Here is a 27,913-nt window from a genome sequence, read left to right as displayed (position 1 = left end):
TAGTGGAAGGACTTCTGAAAGGTGACCTTGCTCAAGGACCAGGGCAGGATCCGTGTTTAGGGTGTTCCCCCTTTAGAATAGGGCAGTTTAGCATAATAGGAGATTAGGGTGTTCCCCCTTTAGAATAGGGCAGTTTAGCATAATAGGAGATTAGGGTGTTCCCCCTTTAGAATAGGGCGTATCCTGCTGCTGAGTTCCTCTTGAGTGCTTAGGGTCAGACAGTATATTTTAGGAGACAGAAGCCCATGCGGAGTGGATTTGGGCAGAGTAGTGGATTTGGGAGAAGTGGATTTGGGCAGAGAACGTGGATTCCCCCAGAGCGTGTTTGTAGACGGCCGGTGTGAGTTCGGGAATAAAGAATTGCTGTTTGAATCTACAAGCTGTGTGGAGACTCGTGATTTGTGCCCAGCCAGAGACTGCGGCAGAGCTACACTCTCAGCCCAGGTAAGAAAAATTACATCTTACTCAACCCATAACCCAACCCCACTGCAACCCTGGTGGATATTTCAAATTGAAAAATAAGGGAGACAAAAGCCCCCATCTGATGACCTGATCCCAAGTAGGTGTGCCCAGCAGGGGCCTGAAGACCCGCTCCTCAACATTCACCCAATAACAACAGCAGAGAGAAATAACACAAAGGTTGTGGACACCACATCTATAAGGGACCTCAGCAAAGACCCTATCAGACCACACATTGCTGTTAAGACTAGAGAAGTAACCACAGGTATATTCCATATACTCTGCTGCCTACAACACACCTGCCTGAACCAGCAGATAGACCCCACTCTCATAAGATCTATAGAGCAAGAAACTTCCTCAGGCTCCGACATTGAATGCATTGTGTCAAAACACGCTAATCACAGCCATAGGGAATCCACAGTGAAACTACTCAGGAGTTAAAGTCCACTAGGAGTTTAACCCAACACTACACAAACTGGTGTCTTAGGACACATCATCAAGGGAAGCCTGCCTTATAAGAAGACCCTCATATTAAAGAAATATCCATTCCAACAGATGTGCAAAGCTCAACTTAGAAACACAAGAAATATGGGAAAAAAACAAGGCAATAGATATCTCCTAAAGTTTATAATTCTACAGTAACAGACTAGTACATGAGATGGATTAAATGTGGAAGAATTTGAAAGAATTATTTTGAAAAAGATCAATGAAATCCAAAAAGAAACAAAAACTTGTTAAGGTCTGTAAACAAGTCAGATTGGCACCTGTTATTTTGCCAGAGAAATGTTAGAATCTGTAAACAAGTCTGGATGGCACCTGGCAAAATGCCAGAGGGAGTGGTTTGTGAAGTAACAAAAGCGAGCCATTAAGTGTGGAGATTCCTTATTGGTTGACTGCTGTATCTATTTTATGCTAATTAGATAGGCTGTGTAAAATGTATAAATACCGCTCTTATTCTACAATAAACGGCTTCCATTCCTGCTGCATCAATCTACACAAGTTATTCGTCACCCCCCAGTTATTTTGCTGCAGCCGGACTGCAGCAAAAACTGAATAAATTAAGAAAGACAATACAGGATATTAAAGAGAAATTAAATGAAAAGATTCTGAAAAAGAATCAAACAGAAATCTTGGAAATGAAAGCACAATAAGTCACGTAAAAACTCAGCTGGAAATCACACCAATAAACTAGATCCAGTGGAAAAAAGAATACCAGGATTTGAAGACAAGGTTGATGAATTATCATATTCAGACAAAAATGAAAATAAGAAAGAATTAACAGACAAGTTCTACGAGACACTATTAAAAGATTATGTGTAAGCACAATAGACAGGGAGAAGAGGTCCTGGATAAAGGCATAGAAACACTTTTCAGTAAATAATAGAAACTCCCCAAATTTTGGGAAAGATATGCATGTTCACATACAAGAGGTATTTAGAACCCCATAGACATGGCAAGAAAAGAACCCCTCCATAATATATAAGTACAGACCAAAGTAAATATTAAAAACTGCAAGAGAGAAACACTAAGTCAGATATAAATTATATCAAATGATGTACTTTATGCCCTTAAAGAAAATAAGAAATTAACTACCAACCTAGATGGCAACACCCAGAAAACTTTCCCTCAGTGTCAAAGGAGAAATAAAGGCCTTCCAAGGTGAGTATAAGTGAAACGAATTTATGTCTACTAAATAAACACTTCAGAAAATGTTGAAAGAAATTCTGTACCCCAAAGAGGAAGAAAAATAAGTTGAAATTTATAAGAGCATGGAAAAGAAGAAATTTCACTAGAAGAGTAGATAAGCAAATGAGAATTAGGTATCAAACACTATTAATACATTTGACTATTAAACCTCTAAGATGAATAAGGGAGGAAGAAGTAAATATAGATAGAATAATTAAAAAAACAAAGAAAAACAGCAAAATTACAGGAACAAGTTCATACCTTTCAATGATAACCTTGAAGGTAAGCGGTCTTATTTCTTCAATTAAAAGACACAAACTAGAATTAAAAAAAAAAAAAAAACAGACTCAACTGTGGTTTTTTGCCTGCAAGAAACACACCTCACCAGCAAAGACATAGTGTTATATCTGAAAAGACAGAAAGGGTGGAAAATGATATTCTAAACAAATGGAATCCCAAAGCAAGGAGTTGCTATGCTCATGTCTGATGAATCAGACATTAACCAAAAATCAGTCCTAAGAAACACAGAAGGTCTCTACATATTACGGGAACAGCTCATTAAGAAGATACCATAATTACAAACATCTGGACCAACCATCAGAGTACTCTGTTTTATAAAACAAACACTCCAGAACACAAAGGCAGGGAGAGGCCATTATACAATTATAGTGGGTGACTTTAACAGCTCATTCTCACCCAACAGTAGACCATCCTGAACAGCAACAACCACAAACCAACAAAGAAACATTACACTATAGATCAAATGGACTTAACAACATCTACGGAATTTTCCATCCAACAGCTGAAGAACATACAACCTTTTCATCAGCACATGGAACTTTCTTCAAAATTGTTGAAATCAATTTGCTATAAAGCAAATCTTTTTAAAAAATATTCTATTAATTGTCGATGAACTTTATTTATTTATCTATTTATTTATTTATATGTGGTGGTGAGAATCAAACCCAGTGCATCACATGTGCTAGGAAGCACTCTACCATGAGCCACAACCCCAGCCTCTAAAGCAAATCTTAACAAACTCAAAATACTGAAATCATTTCATGCATCTTATCAGATCATAATAGAGTGAAACTAGAGTCAATAGCAAGAGTAACAACAGAAATGATGCTAACTCAGGAAGACTGAACAATACAATATTTTTTATAGTTCAATTTACCACTGAATTTTACCAGACTGTATTTTTATTCATTGTTTTATTTATTTTTTAAATTAGACTATTATAGTTTTACCAGATCTTTCCCCCACCCCTTTGGTACTGCGGATTGAATCTAGGGGTGCTTAGCTACTGAGCCACATCCCAGCCCTATTTATTTTTTTATTTTTTGAGACAGGATCTTGCTAATTGGCCTAGGTTCTTGCAAAGTTGCTAAGGCTGACCTTGAACTTGCAATCCTCCTGCCTTAGCCTCCTGAGTCTCTGGGATTACAGGCATGTGCAACTATGCCTGGGAGGGTGGATATCATCAAAACATGACATATGCATGTATGGAAATTCGCGGTGAAACCCAATGGTTTGTATAACTAATATGCATTAATAATTACATTTTAAAAAGTGAAACAAGGCTCACTTAAGATCTTCACTTGGAATGTTTTTGAAATTAGATTAAGATGGTGGCTGTACAACACTGTGAATGGTACTAACTTTAAAATGATTAGTTTAAAGTTATTTCATCTCAGTTTCTCAATTTTTAAATGGGGGGGGCGAGGAGGGAGGGTGAGGGAGGGAGGGAGGGGGAGGGAGAATACTCTTATTTGGGATAGGATCAAAAATTTTAGGCACATTTGGCCTGAGCGAGGTTTTTCTTGAGAATTCTGGATTGGGCTAGGATTGGAGTGGGGTGGGTATGGTGGGGGTGGGCATAGGAAGCTGAGGTTGAGGTTAGCGGTGAGCGGGAGTGTGTGCTTATGTGTGTGCGCGCATGCGCCTGCGCATTGTGTGTAGCTGTCAAACACCTCTGTTCTCTTGCCTCCATCCCATATACCCTGGACTGGGCTTGCATGAGTTTCTCTGCCTGGACTTTTCCCCTTTCTTCCCCTACCTGGAGAATTTATCCTGCAAGACCCAGTTCACAAGGCATCTCCTCTAGCTTCCTTCCCAAACCTCAAGTAGCAAATTACTACTAATCATTACTAATGAATGATGACAGAATCATGAGGACTTCCATTTTTCAGGGTCTGCTTTCCCACTACTCTAAGAAATCCCTAAGCAGAGATTGGGTCTTGTTCACCCGCATACCCAAAGCCAAAGCCATTACCAACTGAATCAGATCTTCTCCTCATCTGTGTGATATTTAAATTTATCCAGTGGGAAGTAATCAGCCTTGGGAAGGCTCTAGAACACCAGTTAGTTAATGACACGACCATCTTCCCCTGCTGGAGTGCCCCCCCTAACCCTTAGCCCGGCACAGCCAACTGCAACCAAGTCTCAGTTCTCCCAGGTCTTCTCCAGCCCCCGCCTCCATCCCCACCCGCATGGCTCCTCCATCCACTCTCACTTGGATGCTGTAGCAGGCACTAACTCATTTCTCAGCTGCCAGCATTAAGTGTTTTCCAAAAATGTGAATACTCTTTTTGAAACTCAAATCTGACCATTTTGTCCCCCAGATTGAAACCTTTATGTGGCTCCCCACAGCCTCAAGATGAAGTCTACACTCCTCACTAAGTTGAATTAGGCTCCATGTGTTCTGGCTCCTGCCGGTGGCCCCAGCTCTCTCCACAAACATGACCCCAGATCTCTAATGCCTAATTCCACCCAGCCACATACCCAGGCCCTCACACACACTGGTTCTTCTGCGTGGAATACAACTCCCAACCCTCCCTATCCCTTTGCAGAAAATCCCTACTAACAGCCTATCCTATGCCCACGAGGGCGAGTCAGGTGATGTTTCTGGATTCCTTCAGAAATGTGCTCTCCCCATCCTGTCTGGGCCCCTCTGCCTGTGTCTTTCTACCCCAGCACAGTCCATTCTGAGCTGTGGGTCTGTCTTCCCCTTAGGAGTGAGCCCTGAGTGAGGCAGGGCCCAGGGCTTTCTGGTCACTTGGTAACACTCAGCTCAGAGCTGACATGAATCAGGGAACACTGGGTGAAAGATTCTGTTAAATGGCTTGGGAGGTGGGTGGTGATACCGTGGGAATGAGAATTTTCTGAGAGGATATTTAAATGTATCCAGTGGGATGTAATCAGCCCTGGGAAGGCTCTGGGACACACCTGTCCCAGGGAGGCTTTTCAACCTGCTCTTGAAAACTGAGGGAGGTAAATACTTTACAAACACAGGAATTATTTGTTTTTTCAAAACGAGAAATGAAGCCAGGCCAGGATTACATTTCAATCCAAACACAGACAAGCACAGGCAGATATCAGATGTTCACCTGTGCACAACATGTTCCACGTGCTTCCATACATACACAAGAACACACACATGCACACACACACAGACATCCATACACTTATACATAGTCACCCACTTGTGCTTCCATACAGACCATTGTAGAAGCACATTCATGCTCAGGTTGGACATAAAATACACACAGTAGACATCCCCCAAACACTATCTCCCAAAACATGTTCTTAAGCTACGCACACAGAGGCAGAGACTGGTGAGCATTCAGGCACACCTGTCTAGAAACACATCCCATATCAGCTGCTCACACAAATGTGCACATGCAGACATTAACTGGATACCCACTTATTACACACAAACACATATCCCACAAAGACTGGTGCATAATAAGTTAATCAACATGAACATGAACATGCTGAAACATACATGCACACACCCAGAAAGACATACATAAAGATAAACATGACAGAGACATCTGGGAGACTCCACTGAACAACACGATACCAACATACAGCTAGCCAGAGCACACAGAAGGCCTACCTCACAGAGCACCATCCATCTGGAAGGTCCATTTCCCATCCAGGGGGTTAAAGCTCGGCTGAATGGAGAAAAGGATGGGGAGGTAGGGTGGGAGGTGTCTATAAAATCTCTGTCTCACTTAATCTTTCCCCAAAGGAAAATCTTTGGGAACTTTGGGCTAGAGAATGTAAAAGCCAGGATAGGGCTGAGAGAAACTCCCATTCATATCTTTTAAAACTTTTATTGTATCTTTTTAAAAAATAAATACCTTTATTTCTTTTTATGTGGTGGTGAGGATTGAACCCAGTGCTTCACATGAACCAGGCAAAGGCTCCACCATTGAGCCACAACCCATCCCTCCCATCCATATCTTTTATCCTACAGATTAGTAAGGTTTAATAACAACCAGCAAATAACATAGCCAATATTTATTGAGCATTTTCTGCTTTGCACTAAATGTGCATTAACTCATATGTTCCTTAACCAAGCTGTCTGAGAGGCAGGTGCTGTCCCTGACCCCACAAGTCTCCATGAAGTCACCTGTTCAAGGTCACTCAACAAAGACAGAAGTTAGGATTCCAACCCAGGCCTTCACGTTGTTCTTCATAATCCATCTAGATAGGAATTCATGTGTGCAGAAAGGGAAACTCACTGGGGCAAGGGGAAGGCATTTTCCTGGGGTTCACCACTAGCTCACTCTATGCCGATGTCATAAGACATCGGCACGTGCCACTCCCACGTGACTTCAGAATCCTTTAGCCCGTGGAAATCAATAAGAACAAACACACTTGACTGACCTCTCCCCAAATCCTGCTCCCATTCGGACACTCCCATCCCTTCCCTGGACAGCTCAGGAAAGCCTGTTTGAACATTCATAACCTTTCCCTTGTCCCCGGGTCAACTTCATTGAGAAACAAATTCTCTAAACATCTCCCTCCCTTCTAAAATAAAACAGGGGGTGGGTAGGGGATAGGAGAGGTTCAGGCCTGGGGCCAGCCCAGGTGCAGGCAGGTAATCAGGATTAGAGGGACTGGATACCTGACAAGCCTGTGCTAATCCTTTTCCCCACCTCTTCCCCCTCCAATATCAACAAACAACTTTTTTTCTCCCTGCTTTGTTCCCTCCCCACAGGTTCCAGAGACCAGTGGTCTAAAAGAGATTGAGCAAAATGTCAGTCCTGGGAGTGCCAACCTCGCCTACCTCCACTTGTCCTGTGGGAGAACACCAAGGCCTGCCCTGCGCCCTGCTGGCACCCTGCTCAAGGTTTAGCTGAAGCCAATCCCAAACCCAGATAGGGCCAGTCTGAGCACCTACCTAACACAATGTCAGAATCTGCTGGGCCGAAACTCAGAGCCTCGATGGTTGGACACCTACCCTTCCTCCCTCCTGAAGCCAACTCCATGACCACTTGGGTCTATTCTTGGAACCCTCTGGGTACAGAAAAGATTCTGATCTTCTTTTGTAGTCCAGTTAAATGACAGCTTCTTTTCCACCCTTGTGTTTATCGGGGGGCAATCTCGATGCCAACCCGATGCCTCCCCATTTAGCACCTACCAGATACTGCAAGTATGATCCATGTGCCCACTGCTGATGCCAGTCTCAGCACCTACCTTCTGCCATACCTGGTCCTCACCTGGCCCCCAGGGTGGGCTGGGTCAGGCAAAGAGAGAAGTGGGGAGAGTTCAAAGCCCAGTTCTATCACTTATCACCCAGGTGCCCTCAGTGAGGTGGGTGATGAGGGACCTCACTGTCAGAAAGATTTAAAGATCATGCAAACACAGACTCCATCTTCTCGGAGAACAACAAGATCACCCAGGGTGACAGTCCTTATTGTTAAGGAAAAGTGTCAGTGAGAGAAGGGCAGTAGGGCCACTCGTCCCTTCTCTGCCCCCACCCTCAGCATCACAGGGCCCACACTGGACCTGACCCAAATGTCCAGTTCCTTCTGGCTGCTAATGATAGTCCCCGACAAACCAGGAATCACTCCTAAGAGAGACTGAACGCATCGTCAAATAGGATCTTCTACAGCCCAAATGTTCCCCATCCACTAAACAAAATCCAGAAAGGGGAAATGGAGAAGCAGAGCAGGACAGGGGGCAGTTTAGGGCCTTGGTCTCGGGTTCATCATGTTATTGCTCCATGTTCATCCTGCATCTGTCCTCGGTGCACCTTATGTGAAATGGGAAGCATTCATACTAGTAACAATAACCATAGAAATGATCCAGTAAACCCCGTGGGCTTCCCTAGGACCAAGGTAGGAACCCAGGGGGCTGTCTGTACATGAGGACCCAGGAAACTGTCAGCATGTGCCACCATGTTCTTGTTGTCATGACTTTCTCGAGGTCTGAGCAGAGTCTCTGTCCACTGTGACTGTGAGTTACTCCTCTCTGGTTCTGTGCAAAGTCCCGCTGAAATGTGACTCTGCTCTTCTACCCTGTTCCCAGCCACACATGGGCCCTGGAGGAGCTAATTCTGTTTTGCCCATCCTGGCCCCACTTGAGGTTCCCATGATGAGAATGGGTGTCAAGGGCCAGCACACAGGAAAGTTAGGTCAGATTCACGCACTGTCTTTCCTTATCCCATCCCTTCTCCCTACCCGGCATTCCCCTTCAGCTGTTCCACTGAGCTTTCTTCTACTTTTTTATACCCTTAACCCACTATACTGGATTAGCTTCAGCAGAGAAAACATCCTACCTTTGAATTTTGGAGACTGGCTTATTTCATTTAGCATGATAGTCTCCAGTTCCATCTAGCAAGTGCCACAAAGTCATTCTTCTTTATGGCTGAGTAGTACTCCATTGTGTATATGTACCACATTTTCTTTGTCCATTCATCTATTGAAGGGCACCTAGGTTGGTTCCATAGCTTGGCCATTGTGAATTTTGCTACTATCAACAATGACGTGATAGTAGAGTCATGGTAGTATGGTGATATTAAATCTTTTGGATATATACTATGGAGTGGGATAACCAGGCCATATGGTGGTTCCATTCCTAGTTATTATGTACATACATGAATATACCACAGTGAATCTCACCATCATGTACATTCATAAGACACTAATTAAAAAAAACTATAAGTAAATAGCAGAAAGATTAGTAGAGTAAAGGGAAGGGAACAGGTGGAGAGGGGAATGGAGGGAAAGAGGAAGGATTGGGGACTGAACTAGAGCAGATTATATTCCATGTTTGTATAACTATGTAAAATGAATCCTAATGTTATGGATAACTAGAAAGAACCAATGAGAGAGACAGACAGACAGACAGACAGACACACACACACACACACACACACACACATAGCCATCAGGTCAACAGCTGGGCTCAAGTGCTCACTCCAGAATCCTGTGGGAATTCCCTCTCTGGAACTCCACTCCAAGCTCTGGGGCCTTCTCACCCCAAGCCATGCACATCTAGAACTCTTAAATCTATGTCCCTCCTCACCAAAATACCCCCAAATCCACAGCCACACATCTTGTCTTATTCCAGTGAAATCCAGACCTTGGGATCCTTTCCTTCTGAGACCTTGAAATTTGCACCTATAGGACCCTGTAACTCTGCAACCCCACACCTGAAGCTCAGAAGCTCTGGTATGCAAATATCCCCACACCTCTGCAATCCTTAGTCCTGGGGCGCTTCCTCCTCAGGTGTCACAAATCCAGTCCAGAAGTCTACCCTGCTAATCTGCCCCCTCCTCCTTGCTTGCTGGCTGTGTTCCAAACTAGGTCTGTGCAAGGTGGAGGGTGTAGTTGGAAGGAGACAAGAGACAATTATGTAACCAGGACCAAAGGCCAGACTTCGATCTCAGCAGTATAAAGGCAGACCATCCCAGCCTTCACTACCTGTTTGTCCTCCTCTCTGGCACCATGCTGGCCTCAGGGTTGCTGCTGGTGGCTTTGCTGGCCTGCCTGAGTGTCATGGTGTTGATGTCTGTCTGGAGACAGAGGAAGCTCGGGGGGAAGCTGCCTCCCGGACCCACTCCACTGCCCTTCATCGGGAACTACCTGCAGCTGGACACGGAGCAGATGTACAACTGCCTCATGAAGGTGCCACCTTCCAGGGAGATGGGTGAAATGGGGTGGGCACAGGGACTTGCCAGTTTCATCAGGGCTTTGTGGCAGAGGATTGAACCTGAGGAGCTGGAGTCCTAGGACAGGAGAATTCTGAGTGTGGGGAAGCCAGGACCTAGCCAGGAAAGACAGACCTTGAGATCCTCTGAGTGTCAGACACTGGGGAAAAGACACCCCAATCTCTGACACGGAGGGACCCAGCCCTCTCACCACTCCCATCGTCCCCCATCAGCTGAGCAAGCGCTATGGCCCCGTGTTCACCGTCCACCTGGGGACTCGCCGGGTCGTGGTGCTGTGTGGCTACGATGCAGTGAAGGAGGCCCTGGTGGATCAGGCTGAGGAGTTCAGCGGGCGAGGGGAGAATGCCACCTTTGACTGGCTCTTCAAAGGCTACGGTAAGTGGGACAGCACCTGGTGGCCTCAGTTTCCCCAGCTGCCCTTGAGGTTGTGCAGAGCCTCTGGTCTTCTCTGCATCCCTGTTCACTGTTGCCTCTCCCTGTGTTGGACTCTGGCCTGTCTGAAACCTCCCATGTCCCAGTCTGTCCCAGCTTCTCTCTACCTGTCGCCCTGATCTCTTCTTTCCCTGGATGGGTCCATCTCTTGGCTCCTCGATTTTGTCACCTCAGCGTCTGTGCTCCCCATGACTCTTTCTCTCCTTCCCTCCCCCCTTCTTCTTCATCAGTCACAACTCACAGTGACTCTTCAAAATCCCCATCTCCACCCTCTGCTGAGAGTCGCTCCTCTCTCCAGACCTCTTCTCTTCTCTCCCTGTGTTTTGTCTCTTCCAATTGGGAAGCCTTCACACTTTATATTTCCACAGTCTCACTCTGTCCCTCTGTCCCTCGTGTCTCTGTATCCCCAATTTCTGCATCTGTCTTATCCACTTTTCTTTTCTCCAGATTTTTCTCCTTCCAAGTTTGGATCAGTGCCTGTCTTTTTGTGCAGTGCTCCAGCTCCGCGCCTATGGTCCCCTGCTCCCTGCCTCTCTGTGCAACCAGCTACCTTTAGGGCACATTCTTGGGGCCCGCTGGCCCCCTCCCTTGTCGGTGACTTCCTCCCGCCACTGCACTCACCTCTAGGCGTAGCATTCAGCAACGGGGAGCGCGCCAAGCAGCTGAGGCGCTTCTCCATCACCACCCTGCGGGACTTCGGAGTGGGCAAGCGAGGGATTGAGGAGCGCATCCAGGAGGAGGCGGGCTTTCTCATCCAGGCATTCCGGGACACCGGGGGTGAGCCAGGAGCCCTGGAGCAGAAGGAAAAGGAAATCCCCCTCATTGTGTTGCGGGATGGGGACTTAGTTGGGGAAAGGGTGTGTGTGGCCGCAGTCTGTGGCATGGGGCTGGGAATGTCCTTGGCTCTGATTCTTGGACTGGCCTAAAACAGCCCCCTTGGCTCTATTCCAATCCCGGTCTTTCACTCCCACCTTCTCCCCACCCCCAGGCGCCTTCATAGATCCTACTTTCTACCTGAGCCGAACAGTCTCCAATGTCATTAGCTCCATTGTCTTTGGCGACCGCTTTGACTATGAGGACAAAGAGTTCCTCTCACTGTTGCGAATGATGCTGGGAAGCTTCCAGTTCACAGCTACCTCCACCGGTCAGGTAACTTGTTCCAGCTTGGCACCACCGCTGCCACCACAGTGGCCAACTGCCACACCCCCACCCCCACAGGGCAACCTGTGTCCCAAACTGCCATCCGCCTCCATTGATAAAAACCAGCCCCCAGCTGCATTAAAATCCAGGACAAGTGACAAGTGTCCAATATATGGTTTCCAAGAATACCTGTATACCTCAACAGATGTCCCCACACAGAGCCTGCAGGAAACACAAATGGCTTCAATCAGCTGAGATATTCCCAGCCCAATTTGCCTTCATCTCTGGCAGAGCCTCCCTACCCGACCTTTCTGAATATTTTAGTACCTGGACAAATGACCACTTCAGTTCCCTCCTGGGTGCCTGAATACCTGGTGCTGCAAAATCCAGGCCACTAACATCATTTCACCTCTATCACGGTGTCCCAAGCCAGTCCACAGGTGCTCCCTACTCTGCCTACTGAATTACCTGAACACTTGGATCAGGCAGCACAACCAAGACTCCAAATATTGGGCACTGAATGTTCCCTAAACACCCAAATAAGCGTCCTCCAACACAACTCACTCACACACCTAAAGGGGTCCCTCTGTGCAGCCCATTGGATACCTAAACAGGGGAACAGTCAACCCCCTCACTTTGCCACCTGAATACCAGCATTACTTTAATGTCTGAACAATGGTTAGAAGCTCCCACTCCAGTAAGTATATGCACAGCTGTCTCCAGCTGAGGTTGCCTGAATGCCCAAACACCTAATAGGTGCCCCCCATAAAGTCCCACCTGAAAATCTCAACAAAAATGTCTCCCAACCCAACCTCACCTGAATATCTGCAACCTACATGTATGCTCCAATCATCTCCCCTAAATTCTTAGACAGTTGCCCTCCTACTTAACCCACAGGAACACTTTATGCTGCCTTCTAGCCCCACCCAAATACTGAACACCTGGATAGCTGCCCTGAACCCGTGCCTTTCTCACCTGGAGACAGGTCCTACTACCACTGGGTGCTGCGCACTGACAGCTGTCTGGTCTTTGCTTTCTCTTTCCACAACTGCCAGCTCTATGAGATGTTCTACTCGGTGATGAAGCACCTGCCAGGACCTCAGCAACAGGCCTTTAAGGAGCTGCAGGGCCTTGAGGACTTCGTGGCCAGGAAGGTGGAGCAGAACCAGCGCACTCTGGACCCCAACTCCCCACGGGACTTCATCGACTCCTTTCTCATCCGTATGAAGGAGGTGCAGTCAGCAGCCAGGGTGGGAAGGTCCAAAGGCAGGCAGCAGGAAATAAGGCCAGGGAGGGCAGAAGAACAGAGGCCCAAATTAACCTCCCTTTGCATAATCCTCATGGTCCAATCACAATTAAACACCACTATTCCATCTGCCAAGCCCTTGTAAGCACAGAGGAACGTGTGCATACAACTACCTCTACAGTGCTGCCATGAGCCAGGCACTATTTTGAGTGCTTACTTAGCATCTACACCAGCTCCTGAACAATGTTTTATTATGACCCCAATTTTACAAGTGAAGAGACTGTGGCCCAGAGAGTATAAGTAACTTGCCTAAGGTCACATAGCAAGGAAACAGTGGACCCTAGCTCAAAACAGTGTCTCTCTGACACTGTGGCTGGTGCTTTCAGCCAACCAACTGTCTGATGTTTTATACCCTGGTCATCAGTCACACCCATGTGGACAGTGACCTGGCTTTATTATGTGACATTGAAAGATCTCACCTCCAACTGCATGTCATTCTCTCTTCTGTGCGGCAAGGAGATAGGGATTTATGGAGTCTGATGTTCAAAGGATTAGGCAGGAGATCCTCCAAAGACTTCACGATGTTTGGGGGAACAGATGCTGCTGCTTAAAATTCTTTGTTTCAGAAAAACTATCTCTAATGCTCCGGAATCACTCCATCTTGACATCTCTGCCCATCTCTCTCAGTCTCTCTCCACCCTTGTCTTTCTAAATGCCCTATAATTGAAAAAGTGACAACTGGCCTTGTCACTAAAGAATAGATAGTCGTCAGGGCAAAGCACATGAGAAGAGCATTTTGGACGAAGCCAGAATTTTACTCAAAAGCCTGAAACCTGGGCAGAGCCCGGCAAATCTAGGCCCCCTCCTCTCACCTTAGGTCTGGACCTAAGAGAGATGGTCCAAGGTAAAACCTCAGACGGGCCCCAAAGGGAAGACTTTGGGACTTGGCCTGAAGGCCTCTCTCCTTTCAGGAGAAAAATAACCCCAACACAGAGTTCTTCATGAAGAACCTGGTGCTGACCACGCTGAACCTCTTCTTTGCTGGCACCGAGACCGTGAGCACGACCCTGCGCTATGGCTTCCTGATGCTCATGAAGCACCCAGAGGTGGAAGGTAAGGCTGCAGGGACAGGGGAGTGGAGGCCATAGACCCTTCGATCTCCTCTGAGCCAGCTCCACTGACTCCACCTCTCTCAGGTCCTTGGCCAGGGGTGGGGGATATTCAGTGGGTAGGCATCAGCCAAGTAGCCATGAAAATATTGGAAGTGTGTGAACCAGTTAGCAAATTGCTCCTCTGCTAAGCCCACTAAGTCCCACTGCCCGCTCCCAGGTCACTCCCTAGGGCACCTGTCTTGTGGTTCCCATCTGGTACGATCAAGTTAACAAGACCCTGCTGCCACAATGTGTGTGGCCATTGGTTGTTCTGAATGGTCTACGGGGGTGTCGTACGTAGGTGCTTGCCATTCACCCAGGTTTACGTGTTTGGATTGTCGTGCCTGTTCCCAGCCACTAGGTACCTAAATACCGTCTTCCTTTTCCCTCAGCCAAACTCCATGAGGAGATTGACCGGGTGATTGGCAGGAACCGGCAGCCCAAGTTTGAGGACCGCGCCAAGATGCCCTACACAGAGGCTGTGATCCATGAGATCCAAAGATTTGGAGACATGATTCCCATGGGCGTGTCTCGCAGGGTCATCAAGGACACCAAATTTCGGGACTTTTTCCTCCCCAAGGTGCTGACCTCTGAGCCACTCCCTGGGACCCTAGCACCCCATCCCCATCAATAGATTTCCAGTCCCTATCCCACACCCTCCATCAAAGAATCATGCAACTGCTGTGTGCCTTGCATCTTGCCATTCAGAGACTCCTGTGTCCTGAGTAGCCCCAGCCTTTCTGTCTCAGGAGAATCAACCCTATGTCTCCCAACTTCGCTGTCTCAGAAGACACAAATCTCATTTCCCTAGACCTCCTGCCTTCAGGACAGCAACCTCATGTCCCCCACACATCCTGCCTTGAGGGACACTAATCCCATATTTCCCCCAATTCCCCCAACCTCCAGCCTTGAGAAAGATGAACCCACATCCCCCAACATCCTGTCCCAGGAGTCAAAGACCCTGTGTCCCTTAACTTTACTGCTTCAGAGGGTGAACCCCCTACTCCCCCATACTTCCTGTCTCACAGGCATTAACTTCATACCCCCCCAAAGCTTCTCTCTCAGAAGAGCCCTGTTCCCACGCCTCCCATTTCTCTTCCGGTGGGGTACCCTAACTCTCTTTTTGGTGCCTGTGAACTTTCAACACTCTCTTCTTCTAACCCATCTTATCCACCCCTCCCCCCCTTCTTCAGGGCACAGAAGTATTCCCTATGCTGGGCTCTGTGCTGAGAGACACCAAGTTCTTCTCCAACCCTGAAGATTTCAACCCCCAGCGCTTCCTGGATGACAAAGGGCAGTTTAAGAAGAGTGATGCATTTGTGCCTTTTTCCATTGGTAAGAGACCATCGCCTGCTGCCAGGCCACGGCTCACACCACCAGGGGAAGCTCATCCCAGCTTCCCTCTCTAAGTGTAGCCTAGCATCTTTCTCCAGCTCTAAAGTCCCTCTTGAAATCTACCCTGGAGCCTACCAGCTGCAACTCCTGTAACCAGGACCTATATATCTGCACCCAGGAAAAAGGGAAGGGATGATCAAATCTCATTTAGAGATGGGGATGATGAAGGATCAGAGTGAGTCAGAAATCCTTTTAAGGACACACAACAACATCTTCATATTCTTAGAAGATGACAACATACAGCCATATTTGAGAATGTATTTGGGGGGAAGGGGCACTTAAACTTCCCAGTGCTACAGGCTGGCATGGATCACCCCACCTCATGTGCCAGGGAAATGGAGGCTCAGAGAGGATTAGAGCCCTTCCTGAAGGTCTCTCGGGTCACAGTGCTGCAGCCCCTACTCCCTGGGAGAATGCAGCAGGGATCTGGGACTTGGTGAGACTGCAGGGAGCTGGCTTCACCTCGGCCCCTCCCTCCTCTCCTCTTCAGGAAAGCGGTACTGTTTTGGAGAAGGCCTGGCTAGAATGGAGCTCTTTCTCTTCCTCACCACCATCTTGCAGAACTTCTGCCTCAAGTCCCCACAGGCGCCCCAGGACATAGACGTGTCTCCTAAACATGTGGGTTTTGCTACCATCCCGAGGACCTACACCATGAGCTTCCAGGCCCGCTGAGCTGGGGCCAAGCCAAGGGGGAGGCGGGGTTAAGGGGAAGGGAGAGTGGAAGTAAGAGGCAAGTTGGATAGAAGAGGGGGAAGAGTCAGAACAGACCAACAGACTGCCTTTGCTGGACATTGGGCCCCGAGAGCAGGGAGACCTTACACTATGCGGTGGTGGTAGTAGCAGTCGAAATGGTAATAGTAATAGTAATAGTAATAGTAATAGTAATAATAACAGCTGTTATTTTGAGCAAGCATTCTTTGTCAGCTCAGTGTTAAAAGCATCTAACGATCTCCCAGCTTAATACTCAAAAGCCCATGTGAAAGGGAACAGAGTTCATGCCCATTTTTAAGGTGACACGGCTGAGGCTTAGAAAGTTTAAGTCACTATGTGAACACAGAACACAGAACAGAAGTGCCTAGCAAATGCTTGAACATCTGTGCCCAGTCTTTGGAGGAGATTTTAAAATATTATCACTTCCCTGAATAAAACAACATATTTATCTACACTCCCGCCTAATTATGCAGAACTTGAAAACCAGCGGTCATCATCTGTGTGTCTGTCAGAGAAGTCCAGTGTGGCGGACTCAGAGTCCACCTGGGGAACTAGAATCAGGCCTCTCAATGATGTGTGTGAGGGAGATGAAGTCTTCCAGGGAAGGCCAGAATTTTGGATTTGTGTACAGCCATGAGCAGGTGTGTGTTTATGCACAGATGTGTAAATGTTACAGAGCCAGGGCCTTTCAAGAAACCAAGTCCTTGTGAAGAACCCCCCTTCAAACCCAATTCTTGTGATCAAACCTGAAAGATTTCAGATATGTTGCTCAGAGTAACACGAAGGAGTTTTTTGAAGGGACAGGGAAAGGGAAAGGGGACACTCTCAAGGAAGAGAGTGGCTCCTCTCAGAGAGGAGAGGGACAACTTGCCTCTTCTGCATTCCAGTATTTTGGGTGATTCCTAAGAAGTTTCTAGAGAGTTCGGCCCAGGTTCATCCCTTGACTTTTGACTGACAGCAAGATAACATCAGACTTTCAAGTCCCCACTGCCATGGCAACTCTATGTCACCTTTGCCCATGCCGATCACTTCTAACTGGACTCTTTGCCATACATTCTTACAGATTTTATGGTTAGGAGGAACTATCTTTATTCCCCAGAGTTTCAGGAGCTGGTCACAAAATCTTCGCCTTAAAGGGTAACTTGAATTCCTCTTGTCAACAATATTTTGGGCCTGCATTTCTCCCACAGTTAGCAGACAGTTTGCTGAGAAATGCAACATAACCTGTTTACTTTAGCAGGCAGGGATGCAGGTAAATTTCTTTTTGGAAAAGAAAGCACATGGGGGTCAGCACAACAGGCCGATTTGGTGGAATTATTCTCTCAACCTCGTGTTCCCTCCATTCACATGTGTCTGTTCCCTGACACAAGGATATGATTACATGTTCTGCCATGGGTTTCTTAGGTGAGGTGCTCGGAGGAGTCATTTTCAGAATCACCTGCTTCCTGCTGTCAGATGAGGTAATGCAAATCTCCTAACAAGGAGGATCCTTGAGCAGTGTACATAATCTGAGCATTTGTATACATCAGGATCTCCACAATTCTTAAATGTCACACACACACACACACACACACACACACACACACACACACCTCCTCTTAACAAATGAAGATTGAGATCCACCAAAGAGAAATCTGTTCCCCTGGCCTTTGCAGGTTTCCAAACAGGAAGTGATTCTCATGTTTCTCGATTGCTGTTATCTATGTCTTACAACCTGGGTTCCATAAATGGTCTCTTCCTGTTCACTGGAGTGGGAGTGAGAATGGACCCAAAGACTCACACCCCTCTGTTGTTACCAACATGCTGGTCAACAACCCAGCATCAGCATTAAGCCACATCCTCTCATTTGCATGTCTCCTTAAAGAGCTTCTAAAATCCTTGACTCAGGGAATCCTTTTATTTATCTTTTTTTCTTTTTTTAATATTTTTTTAGTTGTCAATAGACCTTTATTTTATTTATTTATATGCAGTGCTGAGAATCGAACCAGGGACTCACATGTGTTAGGCAAATGCTCTCCCACTGAGCCACAAATCCAGCCCGGGGAATCTTAGAATTGTGCAGTGACAAAACTGTCACATCCTAAAACTGTGGTTTCTAAAATTCAGAACCTTGGAATGACAACTACCCAGAAATGTCCCCTCAGAATCTTCGGATCACTGATGCTTGGAACTCTTGGTGCTCACAATTTCTATAGAAGTTGCCCCACACACATTTTTGGAGAATGTATTCTAAGCACCTCAGTGGGAGCAAATGTCTATCCTCCAAGATAAATGTTCCTATTGAGAAAGAGGAGAGGAATGAGAGGCTGGTGCCATTTGTGGGTTCTGCCAATGAGACACACCTCTGGTGGAAGACAGAGTGGCGGGTAGGTCTTTACCCTGTAAGAGGGGAGAGGAGAGAAAAAGAACAAGTACCAATTCTCATAACCCTCAAACTTATGCCTGGTAAGAAAACCAAAACCAAAACCTGGAGTTCATCAATGCATTTCCAGAGGTGCCACCAACAGCCATTTTCACTTGTTCAAACAGGATGCCTTCAGCTGTGGGGCTCTGGAATGGCCAACTCCCCAGCTGTGCTGAGACTGAGATGGGAGCATGACCCCTGGATCTGGGCCAGGCTTTGCTGCCAACTTCTTGGGGCACTTTCTCATCTCTCCTTCCTCACAGTAGTGATGTGAAGGTTGACAGATAGCCCGGTTCTGGAGAGCTTGAAACCCTAAATGGTTGTAGGGATAGATGGATGAGATGGGGTGATGTTTTGTGAGTACCTTTATTTCCACCAATCTTTCCGTCAAACCCAGAGTTCCAAGAGTAAAGCCACACACATGCACGTACACACACACACACACACACACACCTGTTCTTGCCATGGTGACAACAGCCTAGGTTGTGCCAGAGCCTTGCTTAGCCCCTTGTATTAACTTCCCAGGGCTACCAAGGCAAAATAACACAGAATGGGTGGCTTCAAACACAGAAATGTATTGTCTCACAGTTCTGAAAGCTAGGAGGTCAAGATCAAGGTGTTGCCAGGGTCATGCCATTTGAAACACAAAAGGGAATTTTTCTGCGCCTCTTCCTAGCTTCTAGGCTTGCTGGAAATCTGATGTTCCTGGGCTTCTAGCTGCATGACTGCCATCCCTGCCATTGTTGTCACATAGCATTCTCCCTGTCTGGCCACCTTGTTATAAGGACACCAGTCACATGGATTAGGAATCCACCCTACTCCAGAGTGGCCTCATCTTCACCACATCTTCCATGACCCTATGCTTAAATAAGGTCACATAGCAGGGGTCCTGAGGATTAGGACTTGAACGTTTTGGGAGCACACATTTCACCCCCATAACGTCCCTATGCAGGAGCACATTCAATCCTATAAACTAGCCTGTCAGGCAATTCGATGGCGCCATGTTAAGGATGAGTTCACAGGCTCATAGGAAGTTTACGAACCTGCTTAAAGTCACACAGATAGGACATATGAAGGACAGAAAGTGGTACAGGACAGGGAAATTCTGATGTGCCTCTCTTGAGCTTTCAGAGAAGAGATAGAGACAACTCCAGACCCAGAGGAACCCTGGGGGAGGAATCAGCTTTCAGGAGAACGTTTCCCAAGGAAACGAGGTCAGAGGCTGGGATGTAGCTTCCCATCATCCCTCACTGAAACCCATGATGTTCCACTTTGGGCTGCTTCCACGACTCTGGCAGGCCTGTGGACATGCATAGTATTTCCAAGAAAAAAATGCTGGAATAACTGAACATCCACCTTGAAAAAATGAATCTAGACCCAGAGCTTACGGCCTTCACAAAAATTAACTCTAAGCATACCTAGATCTAAATACGAGGTGAAAAACTGTGAAATGTTTAGAAAATCCAGGTGACCTGGCTTTGGTGATGAAGTCTTAGAATAGCAAATGCACAATCCATGAAAGAAACAATAAATATGTTCAATTTACTTAAATTTAAAAACTTACAAGCTAAAGACTGAAAGAAAATATTTGGAAAGCATACTTTCAACACTATATCTGAATAATACAAGAACTTCTATAATTTGACGGAAAGGAATAAAACAACACAATTACAAATAGAAAAAAAAATGGGGAAAAGTTGTAAATTGACATCGCACCAGAGAGAATGCATGCATAGCAAATGAGCAGATGAAAAGAAGCCCAACATCTTGTGTCATGAGGGAACTGCAAACTAAAACCACAATGGAGGCTGGGGCTATAGCTTAGTTGGTAGAGAGCTTGTCTCACATGCACAAGGCCCAGGGTTCAATCCCAGTACCACAGGGAAACAAAAACACACAATGAGACACCATGGTAGATAAGATACCACTATGTACCTATTAGAAGGGCTTCATTTGAAACTCTGACAATTTTAAATTCTGGCAAGGAGATGAAGCTCCAGGAACTCTCCTTCATCACCAGTAAGAATGCAAAAATGTTACAGTCACTTTGGAAGATAGATTGGCATTTTCTTAAAAGTCAAGCATATGCCAACCATGTGATCTAGCAACATGCTCTTTATAAAATTTATTTGTAACATTTATCAAAACATGAATATTACAAATATTAATGGTGTACCATGTAATGTTTGGGTACATTGTACAATGTATAAATCAGGTTAATCTTTTATCTCCTCAAACATCATTTCATCAAGGTAAAAATTTTCAGAATCCTTTCTTCTAGCATTTTGAAAAGGACTGTATATATTATTGCTATCTATAGTCACCCTACTGTACAATAGCATGGCAGAACTTCTTGCTTTTATCTAGCTGTAACTCAGTAACCACTGATCAAACTTTCTCCAGTTCTCACCTCAAGTTGCCCCAGCCTCTGGGAACCACCATTGTATTCGGAAGTTTGATGAGATAAGTTTTGTAGATTCCACACATGAGTAGGATCATATAATTCTCATCTTTCTGTGTCTGGATTATTTCACTCAACAATCTCCAGTTCATCACATGTTGTCACAAATGACAGGATATCATTGATTTCTGTAGCTGACAGTTCTCCGTTATGTATATGTACTATATTTTCTTTACCTATCCATTGGTTTGTGGACATTAGGTGCCGCAGTCTGGCTGGGCACAATTCACAAGCCACTTATCAAGCAGAAACGAACTTTATTTTTAGAACACACACCGCACCACACGAGCTCTTCAGGGATTCCCTCAGAGCCCAACTGCCACCACTGGCTTCCCACAAGCCTCTCAACTCCCCCACTCCTCCTGCTCTTGAGGCCGATTGGCTGGGTCACGTGGGCGGAGCCAAAAGAGTCCCCCAATGAGTAGCTCTGTGGTCTGAAAGGGCGGGGAAACAGCCCAATGAGCATCACCTCAGAGGAGCCAATCAGCTGGCAGCTGGAAGTTTGCTGGGGCCCCTTCGGTTGTGGCTCTCAACATCTCCTCCTCTCTGTTTAAACAACAAGCATGTGGCTTAGGGACTGTGCCTGCCTTAGGTTGTCCAATACTACATATGTTCCTTACCTGTCATCAGATGAGCTGACCTCAAGGCATCAGCCTCCTGTCTTAGGTTGGTACCATTGCAATTGGATCTTAGCTGTCACTGACTACTGGTCCAGCATACAGCCATACTTGTGGATAGGCCTATACACCAGTGGGGGGGTGAGGTTCTTTGCCTCACCTCTGTTGGCCCCCAAATTTTAGCTGAACAACCATCACAAGCAGAATGGAGGAGGATACACCAAGCCAATTGATGGCTCCTTGTGGAAAAATTGTACCATCCATGACACCATCAGCAAAAATACCCCAACACTACCACAAGTCGCTGCACCAACAGATAGTTCACAATGCATACAAGTGATACAAGTTCTGCAAGCAGTTCAGTGATAGCTATTGCAGAAGCTGTAGATTGGTTTTATCTTTGTCTTTACTGGCACTGGGATGAAGATAGGAATTCTGGCAATAATGGTTAAAGAAAAAATTATGTAACATTCCAGTAGGCACTAAAAGAAAACAATTTTCTGAACAATTTACACTATTCTGAACAAAATTATTAAATATAATGAAAAGGAAAGGTGAAAGTAAACAAACAGATCTGTTAACCTCCTTTTTTGTTCACATATTAAAACAATCATCAACAGCTGTTTACCCAATTTAAATTAAACCATTTAAATCACGTGAATAAAAAAATATTTGGATCCATTTTTTCATGAGCGCTCATCATATATGATTTACGGACATATGTACATACAAACATACAACACAAAACACAAATGTGCACACATAATATAATACATACAACACATAACATAATAGAAAGGGCCTTATAACTTTTTCCAGGTGAAATTTCCATTACAATGTTTAAAAACTCTATAGTCAAAAAATAGAACTGATCAGCAAAACATTAACCTAGGTCTGTATGAGCTCAAAAAACTTAATGATGTGGGAAAGGGCAATAATAAAATAGATATTGAATCCTGGTTCTGTCGCAGATGTAAGGATAGCCCAACTGGAGTTCTGGATATCAGCTGAAATGGATTTGAGCCAAATCATCTTCTTTTTGGTCTGTAGAAATCACTTTAGTTAATCTCTCTTGAATCCAAATCGGCTGCTGTTCTCCCTGTGGAAACACACAAACAGACCCCCGACTCCAGACAATTACTGGGTCAGGACTTTCCATTGTCCTGTTAGAATATCCTTGGGCTTATGTACATTTTTTGGACACATATGCCTCTCCGCAGCACTAAGCCCTTATGAATCCAAATTTTCAAAGTTTAGAGTAAAAAGGGTTATTTTAAGTTTATCTTTGGGGAATATATACCCCTTCCCAATTCCCTCTTTTTGATTTAATAAGTACATTTTAATAGTTTGATGAACTCTTTCAACTATGCCTTGTCCCTGTGGATTGTATGGGATTCCTGTTATATGAGTAATGCCAAATGATGAGTACAATTGTTTAAAAGAGGTAGAAGTATAACCAGGGGTAAAATTTTGTAAGCAATGAGCTATAATATCTTTAGTTTTTTCTCCGGCATGAAGGGGGCCCATCAAAAATCCGGAAGAAGTATCAACTGTAACATGAAAATATTTTAATTTGCCAAATTCTGGCAAGTGTGTGATGTCCATCTGCCAAATATAGTTAGGTATCAGTCCTCTAGGATTGACTCCAAGATTAACTTGTGGTAAAAAGGTCACACAATTTTGACATTGTTTTATTATTTATCTAGCTTGTCCCTTAGTTATTTTAAAATGCTTTTGTAAAGTATTAGCATTGACATGGAACTTTTTATGAAAATTTGTAGCTTCTTCTAGTGTAGAGAAAATATGTATGTCATGTGTAGTTTTATTTGCTAAACCATTGTCCAAACTAAGGGCTCCAGGCAATCCTGTATGTGCCCTGATATGACCTATAAAGAATGGATCTTTTCTGTCCCAGATTAGACTTTGTATAGTGGAAAACAAAGAGAAAACAGTAGAGGAAGGGGAAATCCTACCAGCATCTTCAAGGGATACTATAGCATTAACTATATACTGACTATCGGAAAATAAATTTAATACAGAATCTTTAAACATCACAAAAGCTTGTAATACTGCATTAAGCTCTACCTTTTGAGCTGATTGTTTGGGTACTAAAAATGTAAAAGTTTGATCAGGGGTAACTATTAAGGCTGTATCATTATTTGACCCATCAGTGAATATATTTGGAGCATTCATAATAGGTGTTTTTCTTGTAACTTTTGGAAAAATTACAGGATGTGAGGACCAAAAAGACAATAAAGGATTAGATGGTAAGTGGTTATCAAATGAAACATTAGATTTGCACATGATTATTGCCCAAGTATTTAACTCATTAGCTAAGTTATCAATTTGATCCATAGTATATGGAGTAATAATTTTATTGGGAGAAATTCCAAACACTCCCTTTGCTGCTTTTATTCCTTTGAGTATTAATTGTCCTACAGCCTCAGGATACCTAGTAAGAATAGTGTTAGGAGAATAAGATAAATGTATCCACAATAATGGACCTTCTTGCCAAAATACTCCCGTAGGAATATTTTTTGTTGGTAGTACAATAAATAATAAAGGCAAACTTATATGAATTCTATCCAAATGCATATTTTCCATATATGTTTCAATGATTTTTAATGCCTTTCTTGCTTCAGGCGTTAACATTCGGGGTGAATTTGGATCTGATGGACCTTTTAGGATATCAAATAAAGGTCCCAACTCTCCCGTTGGTTTGCCTAGATAAGGCCTTATCTAATTTATGTCTCCTAATAACTTTTGAAAGTCGATGAGTGATTTGAGTTGATCTACTCGTATTTGAATTTTTGGTGGACGGACCATGGTGGAGGATAATAGAACTCCTAAATAATTAATTAGAAAATTTAATTGTACTTTCTCTATTGCTATCTCTAGATTATAATTTTTAATAAGTTTGTAAGTGTGTCATAACATTCTACAAATGTGTTTTTATCTTTGTGTGCTAATAATACATCATCCATATGGTGAAATATTTGTAGTTCAGGATTTTGATTTTTAAGTGGCTCGATTACTTTGTTAACATAAATTTGACACATAGTTGGGCTGTTAGCCATCCCTTGAGGGAGTACTTTCCATTCATATCTCTGATCAGGACCTTCATGATTCAGTGCAGGGATAGTAAATGCAAAACGTGGACTATCCTCAGGATGAATTGGAATTGAAAAAAAAAATCTTTAATATTTATAACTAAAACATACCAGATTTTTGGCAAAGCAGACAATTGGGGAATCCCTGATTGAGCAGGTCCCATAATAACCATCTCATTATTAATGGCTCTTAAATCTTGCAATAATCCTTACCAGATTTCTTTTTAATGACAAAAATGGGAGTATTATAGGGAGATATGGAAGGTTGTATATGTCCCTCAGCTAATTGTTGTTTGATCAGGTCATGGGCTGCTTGTATCTTTTCTTTAGTCAGGGGTCACTGAGGAAACCATACTGGTCTTTCTGATTTCCAAGTAATTTTGATTGTCTCAGTGACCCCTTCTGAAAACCCAATCCATGTCTATCTATTCCTTGATCTATTTGTATTGGTGCTGCTATACCTTGTTCTTGTTCTCCTAATCTTTTTTCTTTCCTAAAACCTTGTCTAGCCCTAATAGTGGGCTCATTTGGATCGATGTTATTTGTTAATGTCAAACCTAATTGATCTAGGACATCTCGTCCCCATAAATTTATAGGAAGATGATTTAATACATATGGCTGTATTGTTTCTTCACATCCTTCAGGATCCTTCCAATCTAATACCATTGCACTTCTATGGGGATTAGTTGCCACTCCTAGGCCTCAAAGTGTTTGAGTGGCTTGTTGTAATGGCCAATGTTTTGGCCATTCTTGATGAGATATGATGCTAAGGTCTGCACCTGTATCAAGTAGCCCATTAAATTTAGAATGTCCTTGAATATTTAGTTTTAGCATGGGGCGAGAATCTAAATTTAAAGACAGCATAGCCCAATATACACCTGTGGAGCCTAATCCCCTGGAACCTCTTTGTACAGTACGGCTGGAAAATTTATCATGCAGGCTGGTGCTATTCTATCTCCTGGTGAAATTACTGATATACCATTTGGAGAACTGGCTATAATTTTTATTTCACCTTCATAATTGGGATCAATTACCCCAGGACTTATCATAAGTCCTTTTATAGTAGAATAACTGCGTCCCAATAATAAGCCTACTGTTCCCTTGGGAAGAGGTCCTTTTACCCCTGTGGGGATGATTTGAACTCTCATCTCTGGAGTTAGTACTGTTCTGGCGGAGGTACAGATGTCCAATCCAGCACTTCCTCTGGTTTGTCTAGTGAGGGATCTAATGGACAATGTGTCCTGGGCACTACCCTGATGGGGTTGCTAGGTTCCTCCAGTGCCCCGTATATTTGTGGTCTTGGGCCCCGGAGCATTGGGCCCCCCTGTCCATTTTTTGGCAATGGAGCCTGATGCCTTTCTCCATGATATCGTGGATAGACACCTGGTCCTTATTCGTTTTTTGATAACGGAGTACCCTCTATGGTGGTTTGAGAACGGCATTCATTAGCCCAATGTCTCCCTCTATGGCATCATGGGCAAATACATGATATTCTATTCCTTTGATACCTAGTTTTGTTAAACCCTCCTCCTATGGGGCAATTCCTTTTAAAATGTTCTGTTTGTTCACAATTGTAGCATGTTTTTGGCCTGGCATCTAAAACCTGTTGTACTGCAGCTGCCAAATCTTGCCCTTATTCGTTAATATCTCTACATAATTTAATATATGTGTTTAAATCTTCATGTTTCCATGGTCTAATGACCTCTCTGCAGCAACGATTTGGTTGCTCATAAGGCAGTTGTTTTATTAATGGCATTTCTTGTTCTGTATTCCCCAAAATTCTGGTAGCTGTTTGAATAAGCCTATCTACAAATTCATTGTAAGGTACGTTAGCTCCTTGTATTACTTTAGATAATTGTCCTTGTAAACCTCCATGTCCTTGTAAAGTCCTCCATGCCCTAACTGCATCTGCAGCAATTTTGTGAGTATATAGCAGGATCATATGCAATTTGTTGCTGCTGATCCTCATAAGGTCCCTTTCCTAACAACATATCCAAATTTCTCTGAGGATAACCAGCTGCTGCATTTTGCCTAGCCGTCTCCTTGCAAAATTCCTCATTGGCAACCTTCCATAAGAGGTATTGTCCTCCATTTAGCACAGCTTTACACATACCAGTTCAATCTGCTGGCGTCATGTTCAAGTTGGTAATGGATTCGACCATGCTTACAGTGAAGGGTGCTTGAGGACCATAGGTTGTTACAGCCTCTTTTAGCTGCTTCACTGTTTTGAAATCTAAAGCATGGTGAGTTCACTGCCCTCCTGTCTGCTCAAATACAGGGCATGCTAATATTTGAGGTCCTGTCTCAGTATCCCATCTATCAACTATGGGGGTTGGGGGCCTTCCAGCATATGGAGGTGGAGCTGTTGGTTGGACACTTACGCCCTCTGGTGATAGAAAGGTGTTAGTAGCAGTCTCCTGATGTAACTTTTCCCCTGATGGCTTTTTCTGCTCTAAACTTTCTTCCTCTGTCTGACTAATTTGAGACACCTTCTCTTTTACTTGAATCAATATGTCTTCTCCTTCCTCTACCATTGTCTGAACTGAAGGCTTTGGACTAAGCAAACAAGATACCAATGCCCACAATGGCAATGTGCCAACTGGCAGAGTTCCTGGGCTTTTCTTTTCCTTTTCCCTTCAATCTTCACCATGATGGTTACATTGTGATATATTTAACAACTCCTCCTTAAAAAGCCATGGGCTACATTTTTGTATTGTATCAACATATGCTCTGACTGTTCTTGATTTTACTGAGATGCCTCTTTTCTCTAACAATTTACTTAACAGTCTTTCGGTTTGTTTTTTACTAATTTCTGATCCCATATTTCTACTATAATACAACCCAACAAGATAACACCAAAAAAAAAAAAAAGAAAAAAGAAAAAAGAAACAGAATGGAACAAAAAATCATTATATCAGCCTTTCTGTCCTCCTGAAATGTCCGTCTGTCCTTTCTCCCTATCTGTTCCTCAGAAGCAAATAGTTTTTCCTCAGATGTGAGTGGTTTTTCTTCCATTCTACACATCTCCAGGGACAGGCAACTTAAAACAAAAGCGAAACAAAATGAAAGAAGAATCTTAAAATGGCTTAAAATTCATCCTCTCTCCCTGCCCTCAGGGGCGAGCAGTTTACC

The 27,913-nt window shown here is 44.3% G+C and overlaps 1 protein-coding gene across 2 annotated transcripts; it reads left to right on the top strand.

Annotated features, from left to right (window-relative positions):
* Nucleotides 1-9,890: 9,890 nt before the first annotated feature.
* On the top strand, nt 9,891-16,150 carry LOC143383394 (cytochrome P450 2A13). 2 transcript variants are annotated; one of them, XM_076837882.2, is made up of 9 exons: nt 9,891-10,070; nt 10,327-10,489; nt 11,174-11,323; nt 11,535-11,695; nt 12,742-12,918; nt 13,904-14,045; nt 14,476-14,663; nt 15,277-15,418; nt 15,969-16,150. In XM_076837882.2, exons 1-9 carry the CDS (start codon nt 9,891-9,893, stop codon nt 16,148-16,150), a joined length of 1,485 nt encoding a protein of 494 aa, XP_076693997.1. The 2 variants fall into 2 exon arrangements, with proteins under 2 accessions (XP_076693997.1, XP_076693998.1); XM_076837883.2 differs by lacking the exon at nt 10,327-10,489 and having other exon boundaries at nt 9,891-10,092.
* Nucleotides 16,151-27,913: the final 11,763 nt, after the last annotated feature.

This window comes from Callospermophilus lateralis, chromosome 18, assembly GCF_048772815.1.
Source record: "Callospermophilus lateralis isolate mCalLat2 chromosome 18, mCalLat2.hap1, whole genome shotgun sequence".
Classification (NCBI taxonomy): domain Eukaryota; kingdom Metazoa; phylum Chordata; class Mammalia; order Rodentia; family Sciuridae; genus Callospermophilus; species Callospermophilus lateralis.
Note: the sequence above shows the minus strand (reverse complement) of the source record. Positions and strands in the feature narration are given on the sequence as shown.